Source organism: Neomonachus schauinslandi, chromosome 1, assembly GCF_002201575.2.
Source record: "Neomonachus schauinslandi chromosome 1, ASM220157v2, whole genome shotgun sequence".
Taxonomy (NCBI): Eukaryota; Metazoa; Chordata; class Mammalia; order Carnivora; family Phocidae; genus Neomonachus; species Neomonachus schauinslandi.
The window spans coordinates 161383183-161401902 of NC_058403.1; the positions used below are offsets into that span (position 1 = coordinate 161383183).

An 18720-nucleotide genomic window follows, 5' to 3' on the forward strand; every position below is an offset into this window, starting at 1 on the left:
ACACACATTAGTTAATGTTTTAACAAATTCATTAATGTTATGGTTATTGCTGTAAATTCTAATCCTAGAAATAAAAAATATAAAACTCATTTTGCATACAGGTGAAAAGGTACTTAATTACTAGTACCTTCCGAGTGCATAGTACCCTGCTAGTCAATGTTTAACAACAGAAAAACCTGAATAACACTTTTGATAACTCCAGAAATTAGATAAAACACATTTTCACCAACCATCAAAACCCTTTCACCTTGATTAGAATTATTCTAGTTGCTAGTTTTAGCAGTAAAATTGCCACTGTGCATGTTACGTCTTCTCCAGAGAATTTTCCTATGTAATCCGAAGTTTAAGATCAAAGATGAATTGGGAATGTTTTTGGTTTTGGTGTTAGGATAAAGCTGGCCTCATGAAATGATTTAAAAAAAAAAAAGATCAAAGATGAAAGAAAATAATTTGCCAAAAGTTAACTGAATGAGGCACAAATTTACCTTTCCACTTAGCAACGAGCTTAGGATCTGAAATTGTGAAGTTTGGACGGCTTCTAGACAGGATACCTTTTCCAAAATAACCCTTCCAGGAAAAGAGAAAACAAAGTTCATGTTTAGTTACCAATTTTTTTTAGCTGGGGGAAAACAACTATTTGAGTTAACAAGAGATTCATTCTATTTTCCTTAGCTTTACATTTTCCCTCTGATTACCTAATGATTACTAATGAAGATCTTAGCATTATATCTGATTGTATGAAGAGTTCTAGTAAGTTTTCAGTACACCTTATGTGTCTTATACCTAATGATTTCAGTCTGGGTTTGGTAAGCTCAAGGCAATGGAACAGGCAGAGGCAGGGCCTTGGCCTAGACCCCATCTCACCAGGATCAATGCCACCTGCTGTATCCCACTTTGGGAGGCTGGCTACAACATATCTGTTTTACATAAAATGTTTAGAAAGGCCCAATTTAGAGAGGAAGTACATCAGTGGGTGATATGGGCTGGGAGTAGGAGCAGCAATTAACTGCAATGGCACAAGGGAACTTTTTGTAGTGATGGGAATGTTCCACAACTGGAATGTGATGGTGGTTGCACAACTCTGTGTATTTACTACAATCATTGAATTGCACATTTACAATGGGTGAATTTTATGACACTAAATTATACCTCAATAAAGCTATTTAAAAAATGCCCCCAAGTTGGGGCACCTGGCTGGCTCAGTTGGTACAGCATGTGACTCTTGATCTCAGGGTTGTGAGTTCGAGCCCCACGCTGGGAGCAGAGATTACTTAAAAAAAAAAAAAAAAAATGCCTCCAGTAATAAACTGGCTATGAATTGAAAAAAAAAAAAAAGCAAGCAAGTTACCAATCTCAACCTGAACCTATCATGGGCGGAAAACAGCAAGAACTAGAACCTGTCCTCATCTAAGAAGAGGTCCCCAAACAAGAGATCACAGATAAGGACATGCCTAAGCCTCATCTGTCCATGAGCCAGAACAATATGCCACTCTGTGTTTACCTCTGGAGATGGAATGGGAGTGGGGAATTTTTACTTTTTACCCATTACATTTCTGTAAATTGCTTGACATTTTTTATGAACATGCATGGCTTTTATAACTGAAAGACAAGAAAGGCCAATGCACTGATCCTACTTTATTGTTGCAACGTGGGTTCAATGGTGGGGGAGTCTTCCTCATCAGGGCACCTGATTCAAATTGGGCAGTTCCTCTCCTACACTGGACTGAATGGCAAGGAAAGAATATGGGTCAATGATGGTTTGCTTTTTGGAGTGGATGGGGGGAAGCAAAAAGGATAGCTGGCTCAGTTCTGTCAGAAGTAGCCATGCCAAAGCCACCAGCACTTACTTTCCCATAGAGCTGCTCCATATCTTCCGCATTCCTCACAATTACATTGTTGTTTATCATCTCTGCTGTGAACACTTTGAAGTCTTGCTTAGGCCCATAGTCCTGACCAAAAGGGATGGGCAGTGGAGATTCATTACTCTCATACACTCTTCTTTTCCGCTTTGGGGCACGGAAAACTGCTTCTGCCATTTCTCAAGGATAGCTGTTTTTTAAAAGAGTATAATAAGGAGAAAGAAACAGATAGCCAATCCATAACTATGTTGATAAAAAATGGGGGTGCATTTATCTCTAGGCTCAGAAAATTTTGCGATCTGTGGGAAAAATAAAATATTTAAAAGGAGTGGACTAAAAGAAAAACTAATGAGAACATTTTGTACAAGCACTACAAATCCCAATCACCTAAAATATCTCAATTCCCCAAACCATGCCCAAGAAGTCTGTGGCAATATTTCTAATTATAGTGGACAAGACTGAGGCCTAGCGGCATGTCCAAAGTCATAACATGCAAAAGTCTACTGATAGCAAGCACAAGAGGATTCCTGTTTATTAGGATTATTCCTATTCTTTCACTCAGACAACAGACATTTACTGAGTACCTACCAGGGCCTTGTGATAATCAGAGGTGCTGGTGATATAAAGATAAAGCCAAAAGAGACACTGTTTCTCAAAGAATTAAATCTAGTATTTTTTTTTTCCAAAAAAGGACCTTAAAATACATTCTAAACATTAGGTCAATCATCTTCTAATTTTTAAGGTAAATTAATAGGTAATAACAACAATGACAGAAACAGTTATCATTTCAGGGCCTGTTATGTTCCACCAAATGTGAGTGGCAAAGAGCAGGAACTCTAAAGCCAGAGGGCCAGGACTGAATTGGCTTTACTATGTCCTAGCTGTGTGATTTGGGGCAAAAGTTGCTTAATCTCTCAGTGCTTTGGTTTCCTCATTTGCAAAGTAAGGATTAAAAACAGACTCTATCTTAGAGTTAAGACCCCATAAAGGACCTAGAAGAGTACCAGGTACATAATGAGCATCATGTGTGTATTTGCTTTAATTATTATTATGGGGTGAGCACTACCAACTCTGGTTTACAGATGAGGAAAACAGGTTCAGGTCAGAGAGATTCTGTGAAAGGCCCATCCGGATGATCCCAGGTCTGCTGAATTCCAAAGCCTGTTACACTCTTCTCGCTGGGTTCTGCTGCAAGCACAGGCAGCATCTGTCCCCCTTTGTCTGAAGGCCCACTATTTCTCAAGGTTAGGAGCTAAAGGGTTCCAGATAATTATGGAATTACTTAGACAAAACTGTCCTTGTCTCAGTCCTGAGCCAGTGTGCACTCAGCATTCTGAGGAAGTAAAGGAAGCCAAAGTCAGTACCTCTCCCTTCCAGGCCTTATACTCAATCTGATGAGACAAAACAAGCACATAACACACACGAAAGCAAATTGAAGGTAACACAACAGGCTGCATTCCATAATGGCTAAAGGAAGGAAATGAAGTTGAGCGCACTGTGTGATAAAGACACAGAGCCACGCACACATATCTAACTTAGGACTAACTCAACCACATGCAAGGGGGGAAAATGTAAACAGTGCAAGAGTCTGGGCCAGGCACTCCACTCTCCCAACAGACGCCCTGGAATGAGAGGGGAGACTTGAACCTGCTGCTCCCTTCGTCCTGGACCTGGCTTGATTTAAGCGGAGAGCAGATCTGGTGCTTGAAAATACAGTGGAGCACTATCACATGTTTCATCTACATGGATCCAGAGAAAAAAGTAAGACTGCTTATTATAATGCCTCCTGCACTTAATACGAGCATCCATTGGGCAATGGATGCAACCAAGCCTGAAACAGACAGTGACGGTGGCCGAAACTGTGGAAGGTAAGTGGTTTTATGGGTTCGTGACCATTAAAAAGAAACTGAATGCCTTGTCCAGTGTGTGATGATACCTTTATCCGCCCTCTCAAAGAAATTGAGGAATTAGATGAGGACAAAGGAAAACACAGACCAAGGGAGAGTTACAGAAATTGGTAACTCAATTACAAAGATAACTATGAAAAATAAGAATCGGCAAGTTGGAACCTTCATAGAATTAACCAAGTATGCTAAGCAGCAAAACACTAGAATAATTTAATTTTTAAATAAGATCCCTCAATGGAATTACATACTGAGCATGATTCTACACACACACACACACACACACACATTGCTGTAAAGCATTCACAACAAAACCATGTATGTCGCATGTTAACGGACAATTAGATTTTCTTCCAAGAGCATTTTAACTAAATTTTCACTTGCCGACCTATCCCTTAATCCAAGCCAATGACGACCTATCCCTTAATCCAAGCCAATGATCACATTTGGTATTCAACAGAAGAAACAGCAATAAAAAAGAAGAAGAAGAAACAGCAATTTATTCTAAAATTTAAACAATGCTGTGTTGGCTTTTTGGAGGCAGGATGTTGGAATCTAGTGAGAAACTTTCTAGGCATTTCCTGGAAAAAGTTGGACTTTAATGAGATTTTTCACTTTTATAACTTAACTTCTGGTTAGTATTTAACTTGTATATGCTAACATTTGGAATTTTTTAAAAAAGAGAAAATGTTAAATGGCTAACTTCAAGAACTTCCAATTAAATTCTCTCGAACAAGTGACACTGACGTTATATTTTAATTTGCCTGGTTTGGAATTTTCCCTCAGATTACTGCTATACTCTTTTAAAAAAAAGCAAGAATGAGCTAGGACACTTGAAGGCACTCTGTATTCCAACGCAAGTGTGTGTGACAAAAAGGTTCCTGCCACAAAACATTCCCTGTTTTCCACAAAACCTCCAAGTCTGTGATCTAGTGTTACCTCTGCCCATGTGGCAGAAAAGGCTTCAAGAATCTGGCTCATGGACCTCCTACATATGCAAACCCGCTGTTATTATTATGTGACCATGCACAACCCACATAAGCTCTCTGAGCCCTGTTTCTTCATCTTCAAATTGAACAGGACTGGAAAAGAGTTTGGAAGTCACTCAATTGTTAAACACAGAATACCCATATGACCCAGCAATTCCATTTCTTGGTACAGATATAAAAAAACTAAAAACATGTTCATGCAAAAATCTATACCTGAATGTTTAGTGATTCATAATAGCCAAAAAAAAAAAAAAAAAGTGGTAACAACCCAAATGTCCATCAACAGATGAATGGATTAACAAAATGTGGTGTATCCATAAATAATGGATTACCAGCAATAAAGGAACGAAGTGCTGATACATGCTACAGTGTGTATGAAGCTTGAAAGCATTACCCTAAGTGAAAGCAGTCACAAAAGACCACAAATTTTATAAGACCATTAATATGAAATGTCCACAACAGCAAAGGCATACAGACACAAAGTGGATTAGTGATCGCCAGGTGCTGAGGGAAGGGAGAAATGGAGAGCGACTGCTAACAGGTACAGATTAATTTTGAGGGTGATGAAAATGTTTTAAAACTGGATTGCAGTGGTGGTGATGGCTGCCCAACTGTGAATATACTAAAATCACCGAACTGTACGTTTTACAAGGGTGAGTTTTTTTTTTTAAGATTTTATTTATTTATTTGACAGAGAGAGAGAGACAGCGAGAGAGGGAACACAAGCAGGGGGAGTGGGAGGAGGAGAAGCAGGCTTCCCGCTGAGCAGGAAGCTTCCCCTCCAGGGAGCAGGACCCTGGGATCATGACCCGAGCCAGAGGCAGACGCATAACGACTGAGCCACCCAGGCGCCCTACAAGGGTGAGTTTTACGGTATGTGAGTGGTCTCTCAATAAAGCTGTTATTTAAAAAATTCAATAGGACAAACCAAATGATCTCTAGTTTCATGGTTTTTTGAAGGAGTTGTCTTGTGCTGAACTTGAAAGGCAAAGCAGGGGAGACAGGACTGAATTCACTGTTCTCCACATCTGTTAACAGGCATTTAAGATATGTTTCTTTAGTGCCATGATAGGAGAACAGCATAACATAAGATGTGGAATGTGAATAAAATTCGAAGAGGTAATCATCATCGGTAGGTACAACACTCCAGGCATGGACTGTACCATATGCTACACCCACGGGTACTACTATCCTCTTCCAAAGACAAGGAAACTGAGGCCTAGAGAGGGCCAGTCATTTGCCCAAAGCCCCACTGCATGAAGACATAGCACTGTAAGAAGACTGGCCTTAAAGAGGACCGATGTCTGAAGCACACACATATGTATAGGAATGACTGGGCCAATTGTCAAGGGGTTTGGAATATGAAGGCTGGTTTAGACTCGGAGTCAGTGCAGACGCTTAAGCAGGGAATGAGAACTGAAAAGAGATTAATTAACTTGGGGTGGTATGCGACAGTGGCTCTCAAGCTTGGTTGCCCTTACAATCACCTGGGGAAATCTTAAAACTCCTAATTCTCAGAACTTACCTGCAATTACATCAGAAATTCTGGGGTGGGACCCAGGTGATTTCAACATGTAACCAAAGTTGCGAACCACTGGTGACAGGATAGACTATTCAAACTCACTTAATCCCAACAGCTCCCTAAGTAAGTAGTTACTGTTCCCATTGTTCAGAGCAGGAAAGGGACTCAGAGGGGCTGAGTGCTATGCACCTGTAAGGGATTGTTGCTTTTCCTTTCCCAAACCAGGGCATACTTGACTCCAGACACAAGGAGCATTAAGTACATTTACTTTACTATCAAAAGCAGCGCTTGTTCCTTATTCTTCCCTTGAGCAGACAAGCTAACACTGTTTAGGTATTCAGTAAATGTTTATTCCAAACAAAACAAAGCAAAACAAAAATGAGGAAGGTAACTCCATTTAATTCTCCAACCCCCTGGAAACACCTTGCCAAAATCTGGTTAAAACCTCCCACCCAGTAAAGCTCGCCTTCTCCCAATTAAAAAATGTTTGAAGCTCCAGCGGTGTACCTCCTGAGCTTAGGGAGGCAAGGATGAAAGGGACAAGGCAAACAATCCAGCCCCAGGGGAGCTTTCAAGTTAGAACCTGACACAGGCCACATAAACAAACGATAACCCTTTGAAGGCTGTTTGTGAGGATTAAGTGGGTAACTGTGCGAAGGCGAAGGAGCCTCGTACTGGGCCTGTCATGTGCAAAATGCTAGCCAGACGGGGGCTGCAACTGCAATAAATGATTGCACACAAGCCAGAAAGTGTTAAGGGCCCACCAAATTCATAACTCCCTGTCTTAACTCATCCCTCTGTGGGTTTCCTTGAGTGCCCCCCGCACCGAAACAACCGCACTAGCGGCTGAGGCTCCCCTCGGGCAGAGACGGTATCCGGTACACCTCGACGTCCCCAGCCCCCAGCACAGAACGTGGCATCCTGTTCGGAAAGAACGAAGAGAAGTGCAAAGGGCTACAGATGCTCGGAGAAAGGGAGAGGAGCAAATTCCGGCGGAACCAGGAAGCCTGGCTCCCCCTGCCCGGCCTACTCTGGGGTGGCTGTGCAACCGGGGTAAAGTCTCTACGCCCTTTCTGCTCCCGCTCCTGAGAGCTTTCGGAGAAGGCGATGTCTCCTCTCGCACCGCGACACGCGGCCACCACGCTCAGCGCCACGGGACGCCTCACACTGCCCGCCCCGGCGCCTTACCTTCCTCAGCCTCACGCGCTCGTCGTTACCCCGGCAACGCCGGCCGGAGGGCGGTCACTGCCGCCGTCAAGCAGTGCGGCCGCAAAGCCGGGCGAATGCGCAGCCGCAGAGTTCTCGGGAGCGCCTGCCGGGTCTTTGCGGAGAGCGCCTGCGCAGGGCCTGAAGTTGCGTTTTCTGTGTCTACTGCTGGCCCTGAACCGGGTGTAAGCGAGTTCTCCTTCCTGCCCTCCCTACAAATGCCACTTTCGTTTAATCCTCACAAGATTCATTTTACATATGAGATCCTAAGTTACTTGTCGGATGTCACATAGCTAGGAGGTAGTGGAAACGAGACTCTAACCCAGGCATGAAGACTTGGAGTCTGTCCCGGGGCGGGGGTGGGAGAGTTGAGGCGACCAGATTTTATTGTATGACCTCGTCCTGAAAAAAATGGGTCTGTAAGCTTAGTCCTGACGCTGACCTCAGCTTTCTCAGTGTAGATGTATAAGCTGCAGCATGCCCGGAACCTGTAAGGAAGCGCCCTCTCGCAGACACCTGACTAAAAGCCCCTGTGTGCCCTGGCTGCCCTGTGCATTATGAAGGGCAAAATAGCCAGGAGTCAGAACTGCATTTGAATCCCCGTCGTCCCCCTCCCCGGCTGGGTGGTCTTGAGTGACTTTTTGAGCCTCAGTTTCCTCTATTGAAAAGTGGGTCGTTAGAATTATGCCGGATGAGCAAAACAAAAAGGTGTGGGGGAAGTGTAAAAGTTAATCCTGACCTGGTTATTTTAAAGGAGGTCTAGTAGGGAGTCCCAAATATACTTTTCCAGATATGAACCCCAGGGTCTCCAGCACACATACCACACATGCTGGGCCGGTGGGGAAGGTGGTGACAGGAAGGGGTGGCAAATAATGCCCAAGGGACTCATGGGGCTGGTGTGATGGGCTTCGAAATCCGACCCTTTTCCAAACTTCTCTTGTCTCCGGGGCTTCACACACACTTGCCTTGGCCTGGAACATCCTTCTCCCTTCTGTTTGCAGCTGTAATTCCTGCCCCCCCTCCTCCCTGGGGCCTCAGCTCCTACATCTTCCTCCAGGAGACTTCCTCTTGCCTTCCTCGACTGGCTTGGGTGACTTTCCTCTGTTTCTGCAATCGTCTGGTGCACCCTGTGTTGTTCCTGTTTCCTGGTCCTTCTTAGCCAGAGGGCTTCAGTGGATGGTCTGCCTGCACAGGCCTTAACTGCTCGGCTTTGAGTTTCGACTTTGATTTAGAGAAATCAAAATTAGAATAGCTTCCTGGTTAGAGTGTTGCAAAAAAAAGAGAACTTCAGCAAGGTTCACAGAATAGTGGCATCAGGATGAATGGGGGCAGGGAAGAGAGAGAGCCCGCCGGAGGCTGTAATAGTATACCAGAACATAGCAATTTAAGAAATACTGGTTTTAGAATGAGAGGGTTTTAACAATGAAGGGGAACCCAGAAGTTGTCCAATTCAATTTCCTTATTTAACAGGTAAGAAAAAAGGTTCAGAGGCACTGTGAGTTGCCAGAGGTAGCAGAGCAAGTCTGAGGTGGGGCCGAGACTACAGCCAGGTCTCCTGAACCTCTCAGCCTGGTACTCTGCGTTCAAGGGCTTGGGATTCATCCATAATGAGATCTCAGTTGGCATCATTGGGAGCCCTGTCTCCACAGTGTCCACAGTGAAAGCTACTGGGTAAGAGATTCTTCCCCCAAGATTTTCTCCTCAATCTGTTTTTTTAAACCTTTTGTTATGGTCATTTTCAAACACAAAAGTAGAGAGAATATTCTAATAAATCATCACTTCCACAATCTTCAACCTTTGCTATCTTGTTTCTTTTGTACTCTCCATATATATACCTTTATCTCTCTTCTGGAATATTTTAAAACAATTCTAGACATTGTTTAGTTTCACTCATAATATTTCAGTATGTATCTCTGATCTATATTTAAATTTTATTGCATATTATATATTTTCATATGCATATGCACAGTTGATGTTTATATATACATGCATATGATATGATATGTAGTTGATTCTCATTATTCCCAGTAGTTCTATAGAGTCATCATGAACACCAAATCAGTGAATACTGAACCATTGCTCATGGGGAAATACAGGGTTAGGTTCCTGCCAGACTCGGGCCACAATATTTTTATCAACTGATCAGTACATAACCTTACTTTCTGTTTAAAGACACTGTATTTAATATCTACTGTTGATTCATTAACATTGAACTCACGGCCAATAGCAATGTAACTCATGCCTGAACGAAGCTTATCTAACACAGGTATTTTCTCTGTAAGTCACATCACAGCCTTGTTGGCTTAGGAACACTAGACAGCACTTCACTCTGCTTGGTGTCCATTTTAAGCAGTGAAATCAACAGAAAGCACAAAAATGAGGAAAATTTGGTACTAGGGAAATCGCCAAAAGCAAACTTGTTTATATAGTATGAGACCTGGGATAGGAAGAGTATGTTGACTGTTGACTTTAGCCGGGAACTTGTGTACTGGGAGACTCGAATTTTTCTCCACTCTATGCATGTGCATGTCTGTGAATGAGTAAGTGCTGTGAATATTGATTTTGGCATGACAAATAAATGTTAGCTAGTAGGTTTATTTGCAAATGCAGAATCTGCCAATTTGTGTGTGTGTGTGTGTGTATATATACATATATATATATCTCCCCAATATCATTAGCACATCTAACAAAATGAACAATAATCCTTAACATCATTTATCTGTGAAATGTTACACAGAACCCCCATGTAATATTTGGGATATTTGGGATATAAAATCACTTATCTGAAATTCAAGTTCAATTACGTGTCCTATATGTAATTGGACCAATCTACCGATGATTTATTGGGTGTTTATATGTGCTGGCCATTGTGCATCCAGTTTTATTTAATTCTCACCACAGCCCTGTGAGGTAAGTGCTCCCACCTCTATTTCACCTTTGAGTTCCCTCTCTTCTCCAACTTCTCAGAGCTGGGAAGTAGTGGAGGCCAGATAAGGATCCAGATCCACAGGACTGCAGGGCTGGCGATCATTTAAATCAATCATGTTGGACACGGGAGGGCAGTGCATTGACAAAACACAGCTTTAAATACGGAAATACAAAAATAACTAACAGCAAGTGTTGGTGTCAGGTCAGGGTGGGTTGAAGGGTCTTCCGGGAAGAGGTGGCCTTTGAGCTGAGCCTGGAAGGAAGTTTAGCTTCGGGAGAGTGGCGAGGAGGAGGGAGACAGTGGGCTGGGGCACAGGGCAGGCTTGTGTACCAGGCAGGTGTGGGTTTGAGGTTCTGGCGGGGAGGAGCTGGGCCTGGCTGGGCAGGAGGTCGCCGCCAACGATAAGGTCCGATAGGCGGGGCGGGGCCCGATTGCGCCGGCGCTCGAATTCCAGGCTTGGCATTTGGACTTTACCCCGCAGACAATGGGGAGCCACCGGCGTTTCTGAGCAGGGCAGGGCGGCCCCAGCTGTCGCCCCATTGTTTTTCCCAGACAGCGCCGAACTCTGCAGTATTTCAGCGAGCCCACTAGATGGAGATATTTTAGCAAATTTCAACCGCCCAGCCTTGCCTGGACACCAATTTCCCGAGAGAAAGACAAATACGGGGACCCCGCAAAACTTCCGCGTGTTGACTCACAAGCATCCGCAAGGTAAAATCAAGAGCTGTGAAACAAAAGTCAAACCAGGGACAGTCCAGCTCTGAAGTCCTGCCAGTCCTGCCTGTCCAGATGACAGCTTGCGTCATCTTGCAGCTTTGAAGGAGAGAGGGTCGTGGGTGAACAGGAGAGGGCACGGTATAACTCTGCCCTCCATTTATTAGCTAGCCTTTAAGCCTCACACCAGCCCTTTGAGGCAGGTGTTACGCTATTTTACAGGCAAGGAAACTGAGATGCTGAGAGGTACACTTGCTCAATTCCCGAGCAAGCTGACCCCAGGCCAGGCCCAGGGATAGAGTTGACAGCATATGGTAAGGTGGGTTGGGCCAGCCCCTGAGGCATTGTTTTGCTGGGCACAAGGGTCCCTTGTGCAAAGGGTTGAGCATTGCCTTTTGATTTTTCTTTGGTTGCTAGAAAAATCTGTAACAAGAACGATGAGAGCTACGCCGCCCCTACCATTTACACTATTCCAGCGGCTTTTTCAAGATAGTCTCACTTAATTCTCTCACAACAACCCACTGAGTTAGGGATTATCACACAGAAAACAGATTCAGAGAGATGAAATGACTTTTCCAAGGTCATGCAGGAAGACGCACCATAGGGGGATGTGGATCCCAGGTGTGGCCAGTCCTGTTCTCTTCTTAGCAGTCAAGCACATTCAACTTCTGGGGAAATTCCTTAGAGAATCTGGGGCACAGACGTTCAAAGAGACACATACAGAGTTTTTGTTGTTGTTGTTGTTTTATCAAGGCATGATCGTTTGCAATTAAAAAAAAAAAAAGGCAGGGGGAATAACCTAAATGACCATCCCTAGAGAAAAGGACATATAAAATGTGGTATAAAAGGTTCATATGGTGGAATACTATGCAGCAGTTCAAAGGAATGAACTAGCTCTTATATACATATCAACATGGATAGATTTCAAAAATATGTTTGGTGATAAAAAGCAAGATGCAGAACAGTATGAATCCTATGATACCATTTACTTAAATTAAGAAAAATCCCAAACAATATCAAATACTGAATGTACCTATAGGTACACTGAACTATTTTAAAATAACAGGGAGGGGGCGCCTGGGTGGCTTAGTGGGTTAAGTGTCTGACTTTGGCTCAGGTCACGATCTTGGGGTCTGGGGATTGAGTCCCATGCGTTGGCCTCCGTACTCAGCAGGAAGTTAGCTTGTCCCTCTTGCTCTCCCTCTGCCCCTCACCACCCCCCATTGTGTTCTCTCTCTCTCTCTCTCTCTCAAATAAATAAATAAATAAATAAAATCTTTAAAATAACAGGGAGGATGTGCACCAAATTCATTAGTTGTCTGTGGGACTTGGGTAGTAGATAAAGGGACATTAGCTTTATGTTTTGTTTCTTAAAAAAAAAAAACTAGAAGCAAATATGGGGTGGGAATATATAGGTAATTTTTCAATTATTTGTTGTATTTCTTCATTGATTTTAATTTTTCCACAGAAACAAATACACACAAAGATAGAAAACCACAAAGCCAAAATAATTTTCCTACTTAGCATCAACAATTTGCTGATGGCAGTTGCCAGTCCTCTGGGTCTGAGAGGAACCTGGGAGAAGGGGATCAGAGGAAGTGGCAGACAGGTTCTGACCCTAGGATGAACAGGCCTCGGCTCTGTGACGAGAATGTGGCTGGTGGAGTCCAATGCACCAGGATTTTCAGCATAAGAGCCCATCCCAGCATCCTCCACGTGGCCCCACCACGCTGTGACTGCCGTCCCTGCCCGGGGGAAGCTAGTGCTACACGAGGCGGTGGGAACCACACAAGGAGGACAGAGAGGAGCAGGAGGGGGTGCAGGGGCCTTGGCTGGAAATGGCCGCACCCTCTGGCTTCTCTACCTTCTTCCCTTTCTTTTGGTTATTTTCTTTTTTCTTTTTAAAGATTTTATTTATTTGAGAGAGAGAGAATGAGAGAGAAAGAACACATGAGAGGGGATAGGGTCAGAGAGAGAAGCAGACTCCCCGCTGAGCAGGGAGCCCGATGCGGGACTCGATCCCGGGACTCCAGGATCATGACCTGAGCCGAAGGCAGTCGCTTAACCAACTGAGCCACCCAGGCGCCCCTCTTTTGGTTATTTTCTGTGACCTCAAGTCTACAGACCATTTCTTAATGTGTGTCCTTGAGGGGGTCACACCCACTTGGCAGCACAGGTGCTCCAACCACAAATGAAGGGTAATGCTCACTTGGCCCATCTGCTGGGGCTGAGGTGACAGGCATGAGAGTTATGACTGCTAACGTTCTTTGCAAACTATCAATCTCTACAAACAAATAGAATTCTTCTTGTTCCTCTTCCTTTACATTTGCATATTACACAAAATAATGATATATAGAGAGCCTAGCACCTTCCTTGTATTGGCTCATTTCCCCACTCATTTATTCCTCTTAACATACCTCTGAGTGAACACTTCTATTCTCCCCTTTTTTGTTTTGTTTTTAAAGATTTTTTTTATTTTTTAATATATTTTTTTAAGATTTTATTTATTTATTTGAGAGAGAGAATGAGAGAGAGAGCACATGAGAAGGGGGAGGGTCAGAGGGAGAAGCAGACCCCCTGCTGAGCAGGGAGCCTGATGTGGGACTCGATCCCGGGACTCCAGGATCATGACCTGAGCCGAAGGCAGTCGCTCAACCAACTGAGCCACCCAGGCGCCCTGTTTTTAAAGATTTTATTTGTTTATTTGTCAAAGAGAAAGAGAGAGAGAGCACAAGCAGGGGGAGCGGCAGGCAGAGGGAGAAGCAGGCTCCCTGCGGAGCAGGGAGCCCGATGTGGGACTCTATCCCAGGATTCTGGGATCATGACCTGAGCCAAAGGCAGCTGCTTAACCGACTGAGCCACACAGGGATCCCTCTATTCTCCCCTTTTGAAGATGAGGAAAGTGAGTCAGAGAGGTTAAGTAATTTATCCAAGGTAACCCAGCTAAGAAGTGACAAAGGTAGGATTTAAATGCAGGTCTACCTGACTGCAGGGCTATGTGCTGTATTGATACAATATGTTTTATGGTCTCATAAAAGGTCTCTTCTCCTAAAAAGGAGGTACAGAGAACATTTGGTGGTTTTCTTCTTTTTCATAAAATTCTTTGTTCCAAGTTGTCTTGTGTGTGACCCCTTACAGGTGCCCACCTCTGAGCTCAGGATCATAATTTCCTTGGTGGCTGGTGGCCGAAAAACTCTCTACTCTACTCACAGGAGACAGGGGAGAAGAGGCCCACCATTACCCAAAGCTGGCCTTCCTGCTCTCCTGGGTATGTCAGCCTCAGATGTCAAAAGGCCTGAATTCCAGGCGAACCAGGAATAATGCCCCAGTCATCAAATTTGAAACCAAAATTCAGCAAAGACATGTATTTGCTGCCAGAAAGCAAATCGCTTTTTCTTTTCTTTCTCATTTTTTTTTGCCCAAACAAAACATCCTCTTATGAAATATGTCCAATTTGCAATATTTACTTTCCCTTTATTTAATAACAGGAAAGGGTTTGCAGGACTTTTGTTGATTTTTGCATTTCTTATTAAAATTCTTAAGGGGGTTTTGGGGGAACTTAATCAGCAAAAAAGGAGGAGGAAAAAAGTCTCATCTGCATTCCACAGGCCTTATTAATGGAGGAAACTTGCTGTTTGTTTAAGAGCACTTTCTGATGGGAGAAGGCAAATCGTCACGTGTTCCACAGCCTTCCTGTGAATCTTTTTCTTGACTGTACTTCCTTCTCAGCTGTCTCCAGAGCTCTGAATCCCTTGTTTCAAGCTTTCCGCCCAAGAAGATGGAGCTGGGGTTTACGCCCCACTGCCAGGCTGGGAGGGAAGCTAACACTCACTGAATATCCCCCAGTACAGTTGTCTGCACCCACAGTCTCACTTCACCTCAGATCAGCCCTCCTGGCAGCCCTTAGTTGGCAGATGAGGAAACTGAGGCTAAGAAGGATTGAGCCTCTTGTCCAAGATCCCTTTCCTTGTAGCTTACATTCCTTGGGAGTAAAAGGAAAGGACTTCTAGTATTCATGGAGTCCTTACATCCAACTGAGTCCTCACAGCAACCCTCTGGGATAGCTGGATAATCTCCAACTTTCAAAGCTCAGAGAGGTGACGTGACTTGTGAAAGGTCACACAGCTGGAGGGTTGCAGAGCTGAGATTTGAGATGTGCTCTGCCAGACTCTCACATCAATGTTTATTTCACTTAACCACATCGCTTCTTTGGGGCCAAGGCAGCATAATGTTTCTTGTAATGAAATACAATGCTCCCCCAAAGTTAAAACTCCCTCCCCCTTAGGGGCCTTAGTCCTGCCTTCCTGGGTTCCAGAACTAGACTGCACGTGACTTTAAGGACTTTGCATTCTACCAGAAATATTTATATACATTATATATATTATATTACATCTAATACATTATACAATTATGTTTATTTCTAGAATAGTGCCTGTACGGAGGTAGTCTTAATAAAAAACTTGTAGATAGATAGTCAAGTTCCAGTGTTTTCCTTCTGCAGAGAAGGGAAGTGAGGACTAAAGAGAAGAAAGAATTTGCCCAAGGCCCCACGGGGTAGGAACCCGACCTGGGACCTCCTGATTCTCTCCACATGGTCTACAACAGAGCACGAGTAAGTCTACAACAGAGACCTTCTCCTTCATTCAGCCCTACACATGGGGCACCGTGCTGGAGGTTAGGGCACCCAGATAAACCAGACACGATATTTGATGGCAGGATCCTCATGGCCTAGCAAGGGAGGATGTTTGGAGAAGTTACAATCTCATAAATGTGGTAAATGCCACAATTAAGGGTTTCAAGAAGGACGGGGGCTCAGGAAAGACTAGGGAGTAGTGGACATTTGTGCTGGGTCTTAAAAACTAAGGGGGAGTTGGCCAAGTCGGGGAGGGCATTCCAGGCAGAAAGCTCTGCCCAAGCAAAGGCCTGGAGGTGTGAACACACGTGGCATATTCAGGAACCATCTAGCAGTCTGCTGGGGAAAGCAGCAAGCCTGGAAGGGGAAGTTGGGTTCAGGCTGCGAAAGACTTTGAATGCCATCCTTGGGAATTTGGAGTTTATCCCACGTGTGGTGGACACACAGGAAGGGGCAAAGGAGTGGAGTGGCTCTGTCAGATTTGTTTTAGGAGGGTCACTCTAGAGGCCTGGGGTAGAGGAGGGTAAAGAGGGCTGAAGGCCACCAGGAAGGAGACTGCTGCACCTTTGAGGTCAGAGAAACCCAGGCCTTGCCCACCTAAAATTCTCTATCTCCTTCCACCCTTAAACAACATCTCATCTGTCCTTCCTGCTCTGGGCACTCTCCAGATCACACACCCAGCTGGAGCCCCTCTCTAGTTCTTCGAGTTCTTATTCTTTGGGTGTTGCTATTCACCCCTTCCCTTCCACGCCTGAGTCCTCGATAGCAGTGGATCTTAACCTTGGGGAAGTCCGAGACCCCCAGGAGAGTCTAAGGAAGGGATTGAAAAAGGCACAAGTACATAAATGTTCCTCATGTGGAAGGTGCAGACCCCTGAAGCTGCTTTCACTTATGGAAGGGGCGCAATTCCAAAACAACAAGGGGGGCAGGCACCCCAGAAGCTATCAGCTACACTTTGTAAATCCTCAGGAAATGGGAAGGTGGTCCAAGGTGGCAAAGGGATTAGGGATGAAGATTGCCTTGACGGTTCAAGCTTACAACCAAGGAGGGATCCTGAGCCAGAAGAAGCCCTAAAAGAATGTAGTAAGTGTCACTAAAGAAAGAAATGTCCATCTGCAGAAGAGCTGGGCAGCCAGGGAGGCAGAGGGAAGAGAAAGAGGGAGAATGCCAAGGTCAAGGATTCTGTGGACCCCAGCGGTAGGTCTAACTTGCCCTGATGCCTTAAATCCTGGAATCTCATAACCAGCCCCTCCCTTTTCTCATTCTGTGCTCACCAAGCATCTTCGGATTAGAATTTGGCATCCCGAGGAGTGTGCTTACAGGGAACTGGTGTGTTGGCTAGAGGACACGTGTATCCGGTCCCCTTGGCAGTTACATTTCTCGTTGTCAATTAGTAAATTGGGAACAGACAATTCACAGAAGAAGCAATACAAATGACTAATAAGCACTTGAAAAAAATGTTCATCCTCACCAGTATTCAAAGAAATGTAAATTCAAACCAAAACCGAGATTGTTTTCTACCCATTAAATTAGAAAGGATTTCTTTTTTTAAGTGAATACATATTGCTGGGAAAGAGGTGGTGCAAGGGGCACCCTCGTGTGCTACCTGCTGGGGTGGGCAAGTCTTCTTCCCATTGTGTCTGTTCTTTAAACTCCCACAGAACAGATCCATGCAATCTCATCTGCCTGGAAGGACCAGCCAGAGGGGTTTCTTCATGATCTGTTCACCACATGTTTACTGAGCACCTATTATGTGCCAGGCTTATGAGGCACTGTGTGCGGTAGGGGCCACATAGAAATCTTATCCCAAATGCCAAATGATCTCAAATCAAGAGAGAGGCTGGAGGCCAGTCCCTGGGTGGGCTGGAAAAGGAGGAGATGGAAGGGAAGGTGAGAGGAAGAAGAATCAGCTAACCTTCACTTCTCCGCCTCCCACCATCCAATTCTCTCTGAAGTTCAGGCTGAGGCTGAGGCTCTTGGGGAACACCAGGCATGTCCTAGAGTGAAGGTTTTCAACCTGTGTCCATTCCCAGAGCCTGATTTGATTGGTCTGGGATGGGCCTAGCCACAGTCTTCTAAAAAGTATCCCAGGTATTTCGAATGAGCAGCCCTGGTTGAGAACCACTGAGAAAAGGGAAATTGGGAAATGCACACACATCCTGGTTAGGAGGGCAGGTTTTAGGGCCTGCTTCAAGGGCCGGCCACTGACAGCCTGGGTCATGTCCAGAAAGACACTTCCTCTCTGAGCCTTGGTTCTCTTCTCTGTAAAACCGAGAGCCATGTATCTGCCGCATGTTGCCACGAGGATGAAATGAAACAGTGTGTGTGAAGTGCTTGCCAGTGTTCACTGAAATTCATGGTCATGATCATTAGTGATCAGCCAAATATCAGCATAGGCTCAGAGCTAGCAGGAATAAGGACACAGGGCTCCCAAGTTTTCTGAAAGCTGCACAGGAGGAAAACTTTCAACTGACTGTCCACTTGAGTTTTGTCTCGTGATTTGGGAGACGATCCCCATGGCTTTACTTGAGCTCCAGGAATTCTCCTTCCAGCTGCCAGTGCAGATGGGGAAACAATGTGCCATTCTAGCCCAAGAATCATACCATAGGAAGGATGGAGCCCAGCAGCATCAGGACTGAGCTCATTTTACAAAGCCAAGTTTGCTGGCCCCACTTCTATGAAGATAGAAATTAAGATCCCAGGGCTGGTAGACCTCATTTTGCCACCACTTACTAGCTCTGTTACCTTGGGTGAACGACTTCATCTTGTGCCTCAGTTTCCTCTCGAATTCAGGGGTAATTTCTGGTCTTTGCCCCAACTGGCTATGAGGGAGGATGAGATGGGTTAATGCGGGCAAAACTCTGAGCCCGGGATCTGGTGTATGTTAAGGCCTCGGTGAATGGCCGCCATATGGGACTCTCCCCAGCCAGCAACAGCCCTTCCCACAACAGTCTGATTCCCTTG

General features: G+C 44.7%; 1 protein-coding gene across 1 annotated transcript in view; it reads right to left on the minus strand.

Annotated features, from left to right (window-relative positions):
- Window positions 1-7487, minus strand: part of TSEN2 (tRNA splicing endonuclease subunit 2) — a 38787-nt gene extending 31300 nt beyond the window's left edge. The window contains exons 1-3 of the mRNA XM_021694981.1: window positions 7463-7487; window positions 1848-2049; window positions 486-567 (exon numbers count right to left, since the gene is read on the minus strand). Coding sequence (XP_021550656.1) covers window positions 486-567; window positions 1848-2036 — 271 coding nt within the window. The 5' untranslated portion in view covers window positions 2037-2049; window positions 7463-7487. The remainder of the gene's footprint in view (window positions 1-485; window positions 568-1847; window positions 2050-7462) is intronic.
- Between the last annotated feature and the right edge of the window lie 11233 nt (window positions 7488-18720).